Below are 18,668 nucleotides of genomic sequence, written 5' to 3' on the forward strand. Positions count from 1 at the left end.
AAAAATATATTCTCTATGTGAAAATGATATTTTGTTTTCAGGGCTGAGGACCATCTTGTATCATCCAGTTCTCGAGATAAGATTTTTAGAACAATGTAAACATTGTCCAAGGAAAATGTAAACAGTGTGAACCCCTGCTGATATAAATGTAGCTTAACGGTAGTTTTTACGAGAGATTCTGTGAAAGTGTGTGGCAAAATTTTGTCTATGGATCCATAGGAAGACTTTACCTGTTTTCTACTGTAGCCACAAAAATCAGCAGGTGTTGCTTTGGCTGTTGCCACTTAAGATTTTCTGAACGAGTGATGCTCCCAGAGACCGTGGCTTGAAATACACGCCTATGCAGTGTGTAAGAGCTAGCGTGTCTAGCTTTATTGCTCTACTGCTTGTCTCTGTGTGTAGTGATTGCACAGAGCAGTTGGATAAAGTTGGCTTCTGTTGGTTTCTACCCAGGAAAGGAATGGGAAAATCATCACACTGTTTCATGGGCTTATTTTGTTCTTTAATTGTTTTCTGCTTAATTGTTCCTTTACTTTCCTGAGAGTTTGCTAAGTATAACTACTGAAATCTACCGTGTGAAAACCATAAGCGACAGAAGGATCGGAAGTAGAGTCTTCAAAAAGGTTTTGCTTCTCCTTGCAGTGAATTTGAAATGACTTCTTTAGTGTTATCAGAAATAGAATTTATCTCCTAATCCTTCATTTTTTTGTCACACTGACTCTAATAGGGTGTTATGGGACAGAACGGAATGCCTGGTCCCCCTGGTCCTCCTGGCATCAGCATACAGGGAGATAAGGTAATCCAGTTTAATATAGTATGTTTCCAGTTTCTTTTTATATCTCTTTGCTAGGAAGATTCATCTTTTTATTTTTTCTTCCTCTGTATATTCTGTTTGCCACTGAGTCACTGAACTCTTGCAAATATTCTTTGTAAATCATTCATAAAGTATGTAAAATTTACTTTAGCTGTTGACTTTCATTACCGTTGACACCTGACTGCTCTCCTATTATTCTTATTGCTACAGATATATTTAACCTCTCTCCTCCTTGTCACATTTCATGGACTTGTTAGAGCACTGTCCAAGGAAAACATCTGGAGTTTGCTTTTGAGGCCCTTATGTAAAGACAGTAACAGAGAGCTACTGTATTTATCCAGAACAAGACAAACAACACGTAACTATAAGAACATAAAAGAAATAAGCCAATGTCCAACGTATTCTTACTCACGTCATTACTAGCCTAGTTCCAGTCATATCAAAACATGCCTCCTTACAAGGAGAAAGGCAAACATGGTAACACATTCTCACTGTTAAAATTTAATGAAATGCCTCGTCATAAATGTGTGGAAACAAACTGCTAAAACTGAAGGCTCTAGTGGAGAAAAAAAAATGTTTCTCCTATTTCTCTGAAATCAATGTTTAAAGTTGAGCATGTGATCGAATATTTCCCTGGATCAGGAGTTGAGCTCCACTCTGCAACTCTAAAGTTTTAAATCACCAGTAATTTGATAAGCAGTGCACTATTTCAGTTGGGTTAAGACGGATGTCTCACTATACCGCATACCACACTGGGCTGTAGAAACTAAAGCCACCATGGAATTTGTTGGCAAAATTGGTTTTCATTGCAAAATAGTGATGGGCTTAAATAAATAAATGAATAAATAAGTTTATGTTGCTACCAAATGTTTCATAGGATAATCTTTCTTTTATTCAGGGTGGAATTTCATGCAAGCTTAACCAGGAAAGCATTATTCCTGACTTTTTTCTCATCAGTACTTACTCTAACTCCAGCTTCAATGTCTTCCATAATAATGTTAATCATTTCCTTTTTATACAAGCAGAGAGCACTTTCCTTCTTCACTGTGAAGTGTTTTATAAGAACATACTTTACCACATTCTCCCTTTTCTCATCTTTTCTCATTATTATATAACTCTCTTCAACAGATTCTGATTTATCACATTTCAAGACTCCTAGACAAAGAACTGTCTGTGGTTAGAGTTATCTGACTGTCTGAAACTTTGGTTTTGATCTATCTGCACCTTTCTTCTATTTTAATGATTATCAGTGTCCATAAAGATAATAGGTATTCTAATGCAATAATGTAGGTAATTTCTTCCATCCTTTACTGAATTTCAGAAGCCTATTTGCACTATTCTTGAAGAAAGCAGAAATGTTTCTGCCATCTCTATGTGCTTTATAGTATAGGAAAACTGTTTCTGCCTGGCTTTAATAGACATTTTTCTTGTGTTCCCAGAATCTAATACTTGGAATATTTCTTTGTTAATTTCATAGTTATGGAGGTTAGTTATAAAAGCACAATTCCCATTCTGAGCAGAAACATTTCATGACTCAGTTTAATGCAGGAATAGGTATATTGATCACTGCGTATTTTTTCTCTTCCTGAAGAAAAATAAAAGTCAAAATATTTTTAGTGGGTAATAGGTAGATACGCAGATATGCAGACACACAGAGGTTTGGATGGTAGTAATGGCACTGCTATGAATAATATCTATCAATACCCGTTCCCTCCATTCCTCGCTTGTTGAACGTCAATCTCTTACATCTGTCTTTTTGTCTCCTCACAAACATCACAAGCTTCATATTTTATGGCTGTTCTTCATCAGCTTAAAGCTACTATACTCCTCAGTTTTGAACTATCAATATTACTCCAAGTGTATTCTTAGATATACATGGAGTTCTGTGGGCAAACGGTAAGAATGGAATGTCAAAAATGAGATGGGTTACGTTAATTACTTTAATATCAGCATCCATTGGTCTTTTTTTGTGTGTGTGCTTGGTTTCCTTTCAAAACCACAGTCTAGACATTCTCAGGTCTGCACTCTGAGAATGGCATTTTAACATAAAAGTCTACTTATTGATCAGTGATCTACCAGGATATTATGGTCAAGGATTTATGGGTCCTTCTTTAGATGAATACTGCTTTAATTTTTAGGATAAGACTGGTGGTCAATTTTGAGTTTAACTTTGTACATGCACTGAGCTGTTATAATGACAAATAATTAAAAATTTATGCAATATACTTCTTGCTTAGTTACTAAATATTTTCTTATGGTATCTATTACAAATCCTTTCTGTTGATGATCAATTACACAAGTAGAGGAAGCAGGATTTGGTTCTGCAGTTGACATTTGAAGGATAAAATTCACGTGTGTCTGTGATTAATGTCAGCTGCATAGGCTTGATTTTTTTAGAAAAGTAGGTCTCTTTCGATTTTGTTGCCTAAATGCCATCCTAACTGGCAAACTGTCAAAGGACTTCAATAAATCTATAGTTTTCTTAGATCTGACATTTACTGTTAATGACAGACTACTGGAATACAAAGCAGATTCTAATTCTGGTTCATGTGTTTGTGCTCTACAAATCTGTAAAGAAGTTAATCAGGCAGTTCTATCATGACTGATTAGGAAGAGCAGTCTTTCCCAGTGCTGGACAGCAAGCATTGAAACAGGCTGGCATGCTACTTCACTGTGTTTAAAAGTCATTTGCATTAATAACCTATATAGAAGACCTGTGAAGTACAATCCTGCTGAAAAGTAGCTTTAAGTTAATTAAATACTCACTGAGCATTTAAGAATGCCAATAAACTCCTTTGTGCATTCCACTGCCTTATTAATATTTCCTATTTGTAGGAAAACCCATTATTTTTCCTAGTGCATTAGGTTTTTCCTAGTGCATTGCTGCAGTTTCTTTTCCAGTATCCAACGTCTACTTAACAGTGCCTGTTCTTTCTAGCTGTAAGAAATTGTGGAGTGCGGAAATGGGAGAGTTGTTCTTTTTCCAGAGGCAAGAAGTTAATGATTAGCAGGGTAGTGGTATGTAGTCCTGACAAGGAGCAGAGGTTTTGAGCTCCCTGTGTTGGGTCTAGTGGATCTGAGAGGCTCCCACAGGGCAGGGCTCTTCAGGCAGTGCCTTTGGTGAAGGTGTGTTGCAGTGTGGTAGGTGCCTTTGCCTAGTACAGGGCAAAACCACAGCTCACCTGTGTGCAGTCAGAGGCTCCCATTTCAGCAGGTTCTCGGTGAAATCTGGGATTTGAACAGGAAAAAAAAATCACCCACTGACTTTGACTCCTAGTATACTGCCTCTTATAGGAAGGTGCATCTCACTGTGACTCCATGTGAACTTTCAGCTCAAGAGAGCCAATCATGGGAAGAGAAATTGTCTGACTTGGTTGTGCATCACGTAGCTGCTTCTCCACCTGAAGAAATCTGTGATTCTCTTATCCACTCCAGCAGAAATGATCAGTCCACCAGTTCACCAAAAGCACTAGTATACCTACTGTGAAGACTGGAGTCTTGAAAATTGTGTATTTCTCTGTCCACTATGAGCAGAATAGCCACTTCAGCTACTTTACCTATCCTAGTAGGAGTATGGGATGTGTGAGACAGTCTGAGCTCTTGACTGAAAAATATAACTCACTAGACTTGTACTGGTCTATGCAGATATGCCTAAGCTAGGTTTACTGCAGGCAATAGGTGATCTCACTGATATTCCCTAGAGCTGTTTCTAATATTTGCACAGGGCATTGCTGTTATGCTACAAATGTGAATTTTGAGGAAGTTTTTTTGTATCAGGGAATCTAAATGTCTCTAACTGTGCTTAAAACGTATACAGTATTTTATCTGAAAAGATTATTTACCCTGTTAAAGAGAACAGAACAGTTTCTGGAACCCACATGCTGTGAAGGATTTTCTGTACTTATTTTATGACAGCTGTGGTTTTCAGTGTGCTATGTCCTCATCCTACTACTGTGAACATGCTTTTCAAGTCTCTGTTTGCACAGCAGGACATACAGAACAATCCTTTCAAAACAAATTTGCACTTTGTAGCCAGATTGATCCTGTCATCTGAAGTCTCAGCAGAAATGTGTTCTCTCCACATTGTGAAAAACAGAGACCTCATTTACTTAAAATCAGAAAAATTAAGTCAATCCTGAAGAGATCCTAGGTGTGTGTGCCTAGAGAACCTTTGAGTTGGACTTTGTATTTCCACTTGTAGACTGGATGAATAACTGAACCTCATTGTGTGAAACTCACTACTTCTGTCTTTCATTCATGTCAGTGTAACGTCAATATTGTGTTTAATTAAACAGGAACGTAGTCTTCATTGTATACTTTATCAAAGTACATTGTGATTCATACTCAATTGTTTATTTCTTCATTTCTTCAGATTCAGAGCAATTCTATGTTGAAAATTACACGTTTCATTTCCTAATACAAGTATCTGGCTTTCTGTATGATGCAGGATGTCATAAACTGAATAGACACAGCATGGATTCTACCTTTATTTTTCATTAAACTTACTTTTCATATTCTGTTTAGGGAGAAAAAGGAAATCCAGGTTTACATGGGCCAAAGGGGTCAATAGGAGTTGGCATTCCTGGACCAAAGGTAAATCCTTGCAATAAGGAAAGAAAGGTTTTATTTTCTTTATTGTTGATTTAATGTGACAGATCTTTGAAGATAGATAAAAAGCAAAGCAAAAAAGCAAAAAACTGCCTCATACAGTTGGCAAGACAAGTGCTTACCACTTATTGTCAGCTTTGGAATCTGTGAAAATCTTAACCATCACTAAGATCAGGCTCTGAAGTAATATATGGAACGAGCTCTTACCTGTTAGCAGGAGGAAATACTAGTAAAAACATGCATTCTGCTATATTCATATAGTTTTTAGCTATTATAAAATCAAAATGTCTGTTTATTTGCCAGGCTTTGACCAAAAATCTCTCCAAATTCTCAATTTTGCTGTTTGTTATTAAAAAAGCAGACTTGTCACAAAAAAAAGTTTAGTTCAGTAGGAATTTTATTTACCTATTTTCTACTGAATGTATCAAAAACCAAACAGATCTGTTTTTAGCATATTTGTGTGCATGAGAATACTAGCATCACCATCATCTAGCATCAGTAGATTGCATTTGCTGTTTCTTGTGCTGACATTAATTTTGATGAGGTTAGATAGAATTCACAGACAAATAATGCAAAGTAGTACTATTAGCTGGATATTATGATTTTGTGAAAATAGACCAGCAAGTGTTTTCCAAGAGCTTACGTAGTGGAGATTTCCTTAACACTGTGGAGGAGCTATGCAATTTTCAGGTTTGAATAAGATCAGAATAAGACTCAGGGAGTCAAAAGGGTTCCACAGAATTGATAGCAATCATACTGGCAAATGCTCTAACAGGGAATGGTATCTAAATGATTCCATTGTCTGGGTAGCAATGAGTAACAATATTGAAATGGGCATTCCCTTCACAGAACTGAAATTTCACATGAAATATTAGGTGATCAGTAAATCCCAGAGAGAAGAAAAAAAAAAAAACTGTCGTGCACAATCATCTCTTTGAAGACATTTCTAATTAAGATCCAGACTCCTTTCCGTAGTGTATTTCATACCTGCGGTAGCTGAAATGCAGTAAGGTTGAACACCTTCTCTTCTAGGGGTTCAGATCTTCTCTTCTTCACATCTATTCACTCAAATTTAAAAAAATGAAGAATTTGTTTCTAATGACGTAACTATGTATTTTCCAATGTATGTAACAATCCAGGTATCTCTTTTCTGGGCAAACTCACAGTATTTCATGTGGGTTCTGCACAAAGCTGATGTGAGTTTCAATATGTTGGCATATTTCAAGCAGTTAAGTCTCTCCATAGATTTGCATTAACATGGGCCAGTTTAGAATTCAAGAAAATCAAAGAAGACTAAAAATTATATAATTTCATAATCAGCATAAATTTATCTTCACTCTTTACTGATAAAAATTTCTTGAAGGTATTTATGTTGACAGTACTTTCTTTCTCTAAGATGCTCTGCTTAAGTAAATCAGCCACAGGATAAAGCTCAGCTCAGAAATTTAATCTTAAAAACTAGTTGAGCTATAATTCCAGCTCTTACTACCAACAAAACTGAAGTTGTGGATTGGGTTTAATGTGACTGCTTTAAATTAGGGAGACTACGGAGATAAAGGTGATCCAGGAAGAAAAGGTGCCAAAGGAGAGATGGGAGACCCAGGACCTCCAGGACCAAAGGTAAAAGACATTGTACATTACTTCATTTTACACAGCAAAAAAGTGATGAACTTGGATTTTGGTAACTATCTCACTCTACACATTTTCAGGGAGCTTGGGGAACAAAAGGTGAACCGGGTCTTTCAGTAAGTATGTATATGAATTAATTTAAATGTTAGAAATTTATTTTGGAATGTGTTTATAGATTTTGTGATATTAAACAAGGCTGATATAGGAGCACTGTATTCCCTGCATTGGTGTAGGTAAATAAGTTGACCATTTCAGCATTCTTAAAACACACAGCGGATTAATTAATACTTTTTTTATTTTTTTCAGAGAGAAGAGGTCATAAGACTTATCAATGAGATATGTGGTAAGCATTCCAGTATGGGAAAAAAAAAAATAGCTCTAAAACTGAATTTATGTTGCTTGAATGGATATCTCCTCTTCATGTTTGTGTGACTGTAAATCTGTTATTTGAGTTCAATTCATTTATATAATTGGAAGGTGGTTTCTCACAAAATATCTGAAATGGTTCTTCTTCCAGGTTGCGGTACCAGATGTAGAATAACACCACTGGAACTTATATTTGTCATTGACAGTTCAGAAAGTGTCGGACCAGACAACTTCATCAGTACCAAAACATTTATGAAAACAGTCATTGACGAGGTTTCGGCCAACCACGCTAAAACTCGCATTGGCGTTATCAACTTCAGCCATAAAGTGGAGTTGGTATCTTCTCTAGAGAAATACACAACCAAAGAATCTCTGAAATCTGCTGTTGATAAAATGCTCTACTTAGGAGAAGGCACGTACACAGCTTCTGCCATTAAAAAAGCCATTAACCTATTTCAGGCAGCACGCCCAGCAGTAAGAAAAGTTGCTGTGGTAGTAACAGATGGACAAGCAGACGCTCGTGACGAAGTGCGCCTGGATACGGTAGTAAGGGAAGCACATGCTGCAAATATTGAGATATTTGTCATTGGAATTGCTCAAGAAACTGATTCGCATTATGGTGATTTCCTGAAAGAAATGCATCTCATTGCAACAGACCCTGATGAAGACCATTTTTACCCGATAGAGGACTTCAAGACACTCTCAGGTAAAAGAACTATGTAGGAGAATATTTGAAATAAGCAAATAAACGTGTTTGGCCTTCCCCAAACAAGGCAAGGCAGTCCATACACGCTCAGTGAATGGCAGCTGATGCCTGTCTTTTGGACACAGATTGGTTTTCAGTGTCCCTTGCTCTTTGGCCAAATGAAACTTTTGGCAAACTTTTACCTCTTCTAGAAACAATGAAAACCAACAAACAATGATTTTCAGAGTTGAGGCCTTCTTTGGGGCACTTCTCTTTGCTGAGAGCTTCCATCAGCTTTCCCTTACACAGTGTGTAGAGCCACAGATTCAGCCCCAAAAGAATTTCCTTCCATCTTGGCACACCATTTCTGTCTCTTTCTCTTTCATATATGTCTGTTTTTAGTGATTTGTCTCTCTGGCAGTCCCTTCACCATCTTTTATATACACTCATTTTCTTCTAAAAGTCATAGGAAATTCTAGGCTTTCATCCTGATTCTAGGGTGGTGAAGGAATATCAACAAGGGGATGAGGTCTGCTTTATTCTGCATTATTTATTTCAAACAGACTTGAAAAATCCTATGGCCATATGTGGAATCAGAGATAAAAGACAGAGGAAACCTATAATAACCAGTGGAAGAAACAAACATTGGTTTCAGCTAACTGCAGTCTAACCCGATAAACTATATTTATCCTGAGCATAAACTCATTTTGCTACACTGAGCCTGTGGATGGGCTTAAGTTAATGCGTTTAAGGCATTAATGATGAGAACAGAATCTGCACTAATGTTCTGGTGCCAGCTAGGATTAAAATTACAGCTCTAGCTCTGGCTCCAGCATTCAAGTATTCCCAGTCACTGAATATATATATATATATATATATATATATATATATATATATATATAATTTTTTTTTTGTGAGAAGAAATAGGATCTGTAACTCAATTTATCTTCTTACTTTTTACACATAAACACATTCTTTCCATCGTCCTGTTTTTCTCTCTAGACTGTTGAGCTATAATTTATGCTTCAAATGAGTTTTGGTGTTTTTATCTGTTGTTTCCAAAAAAGAACTAGAGGTATTTAAAATCAGTTCTGAGAGTGCATTATTTTATTCATTCCAATCTGAGTTTTGGTATAACTTCAGAAAACAGTCTTTCACAAGTCACTGTCATTATAAGTTGTGGTTAATTCTGCACTAAAAGCTTGTGGAGAATCATTGTGACTTTTCTTTATTAGTCTTAATAAATTTCATCATTTGTTGATGTTTTCAGCTCTTGCAGATAAACTCATCACAAAAATCTGTGATAATGTGTCTGAAATTTACAGTAGAAAAGAAAATGTTCTATCGCCACCTCCAAGTCCAGAACCTGAATTGCCTAATGAAGTTACTAACACTCAGTTGACTCGAGTGACAATTTCAGAGACTTCAGTGCCCCATAAAGAAGGAATCAGTTACTCAGTAAGTTACTGAATGTTTTTTAAAAGGTGTAGCTCTTTGTTGACATTCATATGTTATTTATTACACCATTTACCAATCTTTTAATACATGGGTAATATCTCAAAAAAATCTGAAGAGAACTTTTAGAGAGTTTAAAATAGTTTACAAAAAAAAAAAAAAAAAGAAGGTAATACTGTGTCATTGTTGCAATAAATGACAACAATCTGTATATTTGTATTTCTGATTCATTTTCAAAGTGAATTGGAAATATTTCAGATGCGCGCCTATGCAGGCAGATAGTGTGCAAGGCATTTATTTATGCAACTGTCAGTGCAAAGTTGCTTCTCCTGGTGATGCCCTGTAAGTATCATTAAGCTTTCAGCTTTGCTTGGACTGTGTTTCCAGGACTCCTTGCTCACATTACTCTTTATTCTCCAGTTTTAATTTCTCCTGTCCTGTGTTCGTCCATTCTCCGACATGGAGTTGTTGTACAGACAGAGAGGACAGGTGGTTTTTTAATGCAATAGATAAATATTTTCTGCAGGTGTGCATCAACTTAATTCTCTTAGTAGGTCTTTGGTATTTTTCAGTCGCTGTCTTAGTATCAGAGAAGGACATTTGTCACCTTTACAGTACTTCAGTACAAACACTCTAGAGTGTTTTAATTGCTTTGCCCGAAAACAGCTGATGATAAACATGGAACAGATGCTTGCCTCCATAATGTGCTGAAATAAATTTTGAAATATTTTCTGTATGATCCTTCGTAGCTGTGTGGAATGGATACTGTAGGCCACTGTACCAACATTTAAACATTAAGTGAATTGAATGCTGTATATAAATATTACTGATATATGGTGAAGTCAGTGAACTCCTCCATTATTAGCCAATACTAACCCTTTGGATCATTGTGTATGTAATATGATTGGTAATTACATAAATCAACTTCACTTTCAAAGTTCAGTCTCATTTCCCTGAATGACAGATACAGTCTAAGTGATTTAGGTTTGGGCCCTGTAATACCTCCATATAGATCTGTGTGACACAGAGGATCAGCTTTGTACCTTCATCATTAAGGAAAACAATAGGGAAAATAAATGTTAATCTGGTATTATAGATGCTGACATTTATATATTTTATTATAAGAATCACAAATATGAATAGTTCTAACTAATTAGATGCTCATATGCTTGGATCTGATTGGCTTTGGTTAGTTATAGCTGAATCTTAATAATTTAATTACCATCACAATAAACATTATCTTTTTGTACATCTGTGAAATGCAACATGCAAAGGATTGGATGAACTGTCTATTCACATTTCAGTTAGACTTTGGGTTTCAAAGTACCAGTGGCTAAAAGGAGTTTTCTTAAACTGAGTGACACGTCAGTACAGTCCTGTAAATGGGAAGATGTTAAATATAGTATCAAGTTTCTTCCTTCCTGGTTTCAGTAGATTATGAGATGTATGGATAAATGCAGTCATTTCTACCATACTTTACTAAGAAACATGCAGAGCTTCTTGAATATAGTAAAACACTGGAGAGGCACATTTTTAGATAATAATCTTCACCTGAAGAGGTCTGTTACCTTCTGAACATTTTGGTCAAGGAAAACCCTACAATTCTGATAATAAGCAAATGGATGTTAGGCAGCCAGAAACAGGAAAAAGAGTGATTTGTCACTTGATTTAAGACAGCAAGTATGCATCTCTGGAGACAATCTTGTTGGATTGGGATGTGATTTCCTCAACACAAGATTTGCATATTTTTGCTGCATTCAAGGGATTCCACATTTAGAAAGATCTTTGGATCATCTTTGATGAATGTGTTTCTCTATCAGTAACATAACAAGTATCCTGTTCCTCTTGCCTACCATTTCCCTTTGTTTGACAGACTCTTTACCAGCGAATGTAATAGACGTCTGAAAGCAGAGACTTACCTCATAGTTCCTTGCTTTTTTAGTTTATATTACAAATAAGCACTGGCTGAAATTTTACGGCAATGGAACTAATTCACCTTAGTGACTAAATGGAAGGAATTACTTTCTTTTCTCATTTAGCTGTCAGCACCAGAAAATGCATTTGTTAAAATCATGGTCCCTTACTGAGAAATCACTAGAACAAGGTCTGAACCCACCTGCCATTATTGCGAAGTAATGTGTGTAAAAAATACAATTACTTTCCTTTATAATTCTCTCATTCTTTTTCTCTTCACACTTGAGCTCTGACAGAATGTTAACAGATTTTGACTCCTTTTGCAGCATAGCCCACCACAGACCAGATATACCGAGCCGCTGCCGTCTGCTCAGGATCGCACGGTGACCACCTCTGTTCTCAGAGAATCGAGATTCCCTCCATTTTCCAACACAGATGAAATCAGACGTCAGAGTCCAGTTGTCAACCCTCTGCTCAATATTACCACTGCTAAAGATCGCCACGCAACAGCACAGCAATCACAGGTAGCAAAACCTCAAAAAGGTACGTACTGTTGTCTGAATATTGGGTAGCAGATCTGTATCAAAATCAACCAACCAAAAATCCCTACTCCCACCTTCATATAGTTACTGGATTTTATCATCTTTTGTTTTTCTGGGTGTTTTGGCTGCAGCCACCATACTCAGAGTTTCAAACCTATACAACAGCCCTTGTGTATTGATTTTGCTTAAGTATTTAAATGCCCATTTGAGTCTTGCATCAGAATTTGGGTAGCCTGATTCCAAACCAGTCATGTGTTTGTTTAGATCTATTCGTATATCTCATTAACTGAAATGGAATTTGGCTACAAATCTGAGCTGTGTATATATTCCAGGCATTATGAGGAAGAAAAAAAAAAGATGCTCTAAAAAAATGATGGACGGATAGGGTAATGTAATGGAGGGATAGGGTAATGTAACTGATACCAGAATCCAAGTTAACTTTTAAAGATATGCTTTCAGATCCCAAGTGCTTGGAACCTATGAAACCAGGTGATTGCCGGAACTATGTGGTGAAATGGTATTATGACAAGAATGCCAATTCTTGTGGCCAGTTCTGGTATGGAGGTTGTAATGGTACCAACAATAGATTTGAAACACAAGAAGAATGTCAAGGAACCTGCATTGATGAATAAGTAAGTTTTCTCTCCATCGGGTTCTTCTCCTTCAAGCACTTCTTTTCCAGGCTAAAAAGATATAATACTTAATTGTCTCCAATACTGTGCATACGTATTATTTACACCTTTGATCAGGTTTTACTCCTTTCTGAGATGGTGGGAGCAGAATTGCCCTTCGTAGTCATAAATTTATACAATGACACAGTAGTTGTCTACTTTGCTTTTTACTCCTTATCTTACAGTTTCTCATGTTGTATTTGAGTTTGTTGGGTTTTCTTTACTATTACTGAGAATTAAGGTGACATATTCACAGATCAAAATTCCAAGGCCTCATTTTAAGGATTGGCTGAAAAGCCATCATTTTATACGTGGATTTGGGATCATTTTTCTCATATGTACAATTTCACACTCTTCAAAACTCACTTTTCCTTTTCCACTCACACCTTATTCTGTCAACATCACAATGTTCTTCTACAATTTCTTGCAGTCACCCCTTTCCTTTTCTACTCTAGAGAAAGATAATATTGTCACAGACTTGGTCATCTCACCTTTTACTCCCTTCACTAGATCACTTATGATCATTTTGAGTAGGACAGACCATTGTAGCATGCATCTTCCAGTGCCTTCTTTCCAGCAGCCATTTATTCCCTTTCCTTTTCACTGTTTCTAAATCAGAAGACTTCTCCTCTTGATCCAATATAATTTTCCTTTGGTGAGAGACTTTATCTTTTAGAAATCCAGACAGACTTACTCACTGCCTTAGGCCCACATACTCATTGAGTGATGGTCTTCAAAGAGCTTGCTTATCCATAGTGCATAATTTCCTTTACAAAAAACATTTAGCTCCTCCCCAGTACACTGTATTAAGTTCTGTTTCATCTTTCAGTACAGGAAAAATCTGTTGATATATATTCTATAGCATATTTATTTCAGAACGCTCCAAGAAAACTAATCGATTCCTCATTCCTCTAGAAATTACTGCCATTTGGAGTTTTTAAAGCAGGAAGTTCATGTGTATTAAGGAAGAAGTGGCTGAGAAGAATCTAAAATGATGTGTGAACATGAATATATTGCCACCATGCTCCACTGCTTTCGCCACTGTGGAATTCACATTCATTAGATTCCTGCACAGCATATGTTATCTGTAACATCATAACAATAACTTTATTACACATACACATGCATGGGAACATACCTTTTCCCTTCAAACTCATAGTAATTTGATAATACTAATGTGGCAAGGATAAGATTTGATTTTTAGCATTAAAATGCTGGAAGTGTTCACACGGCATTTAATGGCAGAGGTCTCTTATTCTCTTGGAAGGAAAAAATGTGCTCTAGTTTTAAACAAGAGTAAGTAGCTCTGACATTAGCACTCTTAAGACAGCATTTAGTGTCATAATTTAAGATTTTCACTAATTAGACTACCTCTTGTGAATGTAAATGCCACAGCAAAATTAATTAGAGGGGAGGGTTTTCCCATTAAAGCATGTTTATATTAATACCAGTATAATCTTTTCGCTTACAAGGGTGGGACTTTCATTTGAAATTACATTAAAACCAGGATTCTTCATGTCCTTTATGGCAAGTAAGCAAATTTCAGTTTCTCAGGGTCTCTGTGTTTAAATACATATGTATTTCACTCTGATAATATGCTATTAAGTAAAAAAGGAAAAGAACTGAAAAATGCATATAAATGTTTACGTATATTCTTTCTACTTTTAGCAATAATCCTAATGAATTATCATTAAAACTGAGAATTATGAGTCTGTAATTAAAATGGAAAGCAACATCTGATAACGAGTCTGGCATTCTTACTCCTTTGTAGACAAGAAAACCTATGATCTGTATATACAGTCTGAACAGATCTTAATACGTTTAAGCAATGCTTGCACATTTTTTTCCCCAGGTGCCCAAAAGATAGCATATACCATGCAAAATGAACTTCTTTATAGCAAACGAGGCACTAACCTTATTCTATGAAATGAAGTGCTTGAATTTTAGGAGAATTAAACACTTTTTTAAAAAAAAAATTAGCTTTGTTAGTGAGTTTCAAATTAGAAACTAAAAAACTGATGGTAGCCTCCAAAAATGCCACTGTTTTTATACTCAGAATGAAATATGATGGTCACTCCAAGAAGAAAAACAACCATGAAGCCGCGATTAATCTTGGCTGGAAAAGAAGCACTGGAACACAAGGACAATATGTTGTGCTACATACTCTGTAGAAGCCTGAAAATGAAGGGATTCAGTGCTATAGAAGAATGCAACTTCAATGGGCCTGGTTGTTTGTTGTTGGTTTTTTTTTTTTATCAGAAAAGTAAATAGCTTCAAAATATACTGCAAAGGATTGTCTCTTGTGATATCCAGCTATGTACAGGGCTGGGAATAATCAGCAAGTCAGACAAAAGGTTTCAAGCTAGTAAACTTCCTACTAGTGATGTGAAAAGATCATGGAAGGATTGAGTTCCTCCTCAGAAATACAGCTTGTGCAATATCACCCAACTATATCTATGTGCTGGAGAATTTAATAGTGAACAGATGTCCAAATGAATTCAGCAAGATGGGAATAAACACAAAGTGTGAGGAAATGAAAGAACAAGAAGGTTTCAAATTGGCTGAAAAGGTGGATTCAAAACTTAAAACAGTACTGAAGTGCAGTATCAACATACTTTCAAACTTGGAGGAGATACCGAGAGACTTTCCTCTTGGCTATGTCTCAAATCCAGTATCCAGAATTCAGTTTAGTTTGATGACAAAAGCAATTTATGAAATACTAAAACAGATAAGCAGTGCAAACCTTTTTAATAGCAAGATTAGCACAAAATGACAAGAAAAAAGAAACATTGCATTGCATTCCATAACCATGTCACCTTTCATAAATACCAGCATTTTTTCATGAGACTCAAACAGAGGAATAAATGATGCCCCCAAATGAACAAGAGGTGAATCTGTTTAAACAGCACTGCCCAGGTCATAGGGTGCCAAGTGTTTATTTGGGCATCATCCTCCATGGGCCTTGGAGAAAAGACTTTGGATACTGCATTTCTTTAACTGTGCCTTCTTTATCCACTTTACTTCTTGCATCTAACATGGACCAGATGTATTTATGAAACAGTGATTAAACGCTAAATCTCTGTATGATGCTGAACTGAACATCAAGGGAAAGTGTTTCCCTCCTCATGTATTTGTTTCCTGTTCTTTAGGAATCACATAGGAATTGTTAAGCTGTGGACTTACATATGGCACAGGTCTGTATGAAAACACTTCAGAGCTTTCATGCACAAAAATTGGCTTGGATCATATTCTTGCCCATAATAATGCTATGGAGTTTTTAATAGCAGCTGCCTACTCTTTGTCAGAGGTAAGCAACCTTTGTAACCAGCAGGCCCGTGCCAGTAGCTGTTACCCTCTGCACAGCAACAAAACCTGATCCAAGTTCAGCAGTCAGTGGGAACAGTTACTGAGGAGCAGAGAGGGATTTATGCCCTTAAAACCAATTGTACATTAACAGGGATATATAACTGAAAGGAGAAAGGCAAACAACCTATAACAGAAGTAAAAAAGCCATGTATATATGACACAGAAGGGAACTTCCCAAGGGAAGGAAGTAATATATTTTAACACTGAGACAAAGCATACTCATCTCACCACCCTTCTATAGAACAGGTCATAAAAGCCAGAGTTTGCATAGCACCAGTCAGAATGGTGGGCAGAACTCCTGCCAGGATATCCTGCTCCTCTGGAAGGAAAGGGGGACATGAAAAGCAACACAGGAGCTGTGAGCAAGGAGGCAGGCACGGCTCAGCTCTGCCAGTAGCTGAAGGGAGTGGAGATGGCTGCAGAGCTGAGCAGCACCTGGGAGAAGGAAAACCTGCAGGTGCCAACATATTCCCTGCAATGCTGACAAAGTGCTGTGGGATTGTAGATGGTGGTGAATTTATCAGCATGGGACACCCACGTGACTTGTACTCCTTTTTTCTTTCCTTAAGCTCACTGAGGAGATGCTAGTAAGACTGAATGCTGTTTTCGTAGTGATGGCTTTAAAGCAAGAAGATAGAGCTGATGCAGGAGATTCTCTCTCATCAGGATTGTCTTAAATTTGTAAACATTCAGATCTAAGTTTGGTGAGACAACTTCTGCTTTCAGAGACTGTGAATAACACTTGCATTAGTCTGAACACATTGCATGAAATGTAGCTTTGGAAGCTGACAAAGACAAAGGCCATAAACCCCAGCATAGCTGCTACAGAGCAGCTCTGAAAGCAGGATGTCTGCAACTAGTGGGGCAACAAATGCTCCACAACAAATGTCTGGGTAAACAGACACTGCCTGTTGTCTGCTAAAAATGAGATAACACTGGCAAAAGGGAAGAAAGACTTTGTTATTCACACTGAACGTCTACCAGCTGCTGAACAGAAGAGCTCTGCCTCCAATTTATAAATTGATTTTAGTTATGTGTTGTGGATGAGATCATAAAACACTCTCATATGAAAGAAGCATTGCTGTAAGGTAAGGATTTAACAAAGGTTATACCAGACTGGTGATATAAGGTCACTTGATTATGTACTGAACTGGGTCAGACAGAACTGCTGGGGGAAACCCTCCTGTTGCACCATGAGGTTCAGAACGCAGCCCTTGGCCAACACTTTATGTCTACAGCATTCTTTGTGCAGCAGTCCTTCATGTCACTCAATAGCATAGAGCAAGTTAGCAAGCTGCAAGCAAAGTCTCTCAATCTCACAAGAATCTATGATGGAACACTTGGCAGTTGCTATTTGCAGTGATAAATGCTGGAGCTACTGGTGCTGGTCAAGTGCTGTTCTGTGCTGGAAAAACATCAGATCTCCAGGTATGGTTTTCTCTGCAGGGTGCTGGACTACAGCTGTAGGGAGTTTGGAGACAACAGTTATTCATTAAAACAACACCACAACTGCAACTACACAGACATCTGTTAGTTTTGATTTCTACCGAGCATCCAGGGTTTCTCCCCAGTTAATTTTTATCTTCCATGTCGTGCTCTCTGTCTCCATGAAGGGAGGAGCTGACGACACCTAACAGTGTGATGTTCAGATGATTGCTCATTAAAAACTCAAGTGCAATAACCAATGGAGTAAATCATAGAATAAGGTTTTAAAGGTGCAGGGTATCAAAACAGATGAAGTTCGAAGTTCTTTCAGTCAGCTGAGGGGAAGAAGAACCTTGACATGAGACTATGAAGAATTTAGAGCTGCTGGGAACATTGAATACTGGGGGTGGAACAGAGCAGGACACACCGACCAGGTTTGCTTATGAGTGAAGTTAGTGACAATGTTCCTCTCCTTTCAGCGAGTGAGTACTACATCCTATGAGGGGACAAACCAAGAGGGCACGGAGTTGCTGGGAGACAGAACAGAGATTCAAAGGAACCAACCAGCCCTGTGGATTTCAGGATGCCAAAGGGATGGGCTCACAAAGGCCATAGGCAGGTCTGTAAAACTAAGAACTGTATCCTGCAAACGCTTACCTCCTCAAGCAAAGCTGTAGTCTAAATGTCAGGAGATAAGCAGCTGTTCAAACAAACTTTGTATTTTAACAAACATTCCTGAGAAACTCACGTCTCAATCTACTCAGATCTCCTTAATCTATAACCCTCAGGTTGACTCTTGCTTTGGTAGTGGCTCATTTAGGCAGGCTGATTTCAACACAGTTTGCAGATTACTAACCTCATGTATGAACTTTTGCATCCAGACCTGAAGTGAGCCGCAGACACCTGAAGCGTGAAAATGACAAGCCAGGTTCTAGCATGAGCCTCTCAAAGAGAAGGCAATACCTTGAATGTGCAAAAGAATCAACTTTTTCATCCCAAGAGCAGTATGACACATCAGAGAAGTCCCAGGTGGAACTGGAACACTGGAGTTTGGCTCAGCACCGCTGCAGGCTCCAGCACCCAAGGCTTCAGCTGGAACCAAATAAGCCAAAGAAAGGTGGCTAGGGTTGCAGGAATACATATACACATGTACTAGAAAGCTGGAAAAGCACAGAGCTCAGCCTACATTTCTG

General features: G+C 37.4%; 1 protein-coding gene across 3 annotated transcripts in view; it reads left to right on the plus strand.

The window, feature by feature from the left end:
• COL28A1 (collagen type XXVIII alpha 1 chain) overlaps nt 1–15,076 on the plus strand; it is a 63,426-nt gene extending 48,350 nt beyond the window's left edge. For 2 of the 3 annotated variants that reach the window (XM_042889086.1, XM_042889085.1), the window contains exons 26-35: nt 728–796; nt 5,339–5,407; nt 6,962–7,042; nt 7,132–7,167; nt 7,358–7,394; nt 7,569–8,123; nt 9,373–9,560; nt 11,798–12,014; nt 12,473–12,645; nt 13,600–15,076. In XM_042889086.1, coding sequence (XP_042745020.1) covers nt 728–796; nt 5,339–5,407; nt 6,962–7,042; nt 7,132–7,167; nt 7,358–7,394; nt 7,569–8,123; nt 9,373–9,560; nt 11,798–12,014; nt 12,473–12,645 — 1,425 coding nt within the window. In that variant the 3' untranslated portion in view covers nt 13,600–15,076. The remainder of the gene's footprint in view (nt 1–727; nt 797–5,338; nt 5,408–6,961; nt 7,043–7,131; nt 7,168–7,357; nt 7,395–7,568; nt 8,124–9,372; nt 9,561–11,797; nt 12,015–12,472; nt 12,646–13,599) is intronic. The other variant, XR_006181947.1, reaches the window with a different exon arrangement.
• The last annotated feature ends 3,592 nt before the right edge of the window (nt 15,077–18,668 follow it).

The sequence above is a fragment of the Lagopus leucura genome, unplaced genomic scaffold, assembly GCF_019238085.1.
Source record: "Lagopus leucura isolate 7727_CA_CO unplaced genomic scaffold, USGS_WTPT01 Super-Scaffold_100157, whole genome shotgun sequence".
Lineage (NCBI taxonomy): Eukaryota > Metazoa > Chordata > Aves > Galliformes > Phasianidae > Lagopus > Lagopus leucura.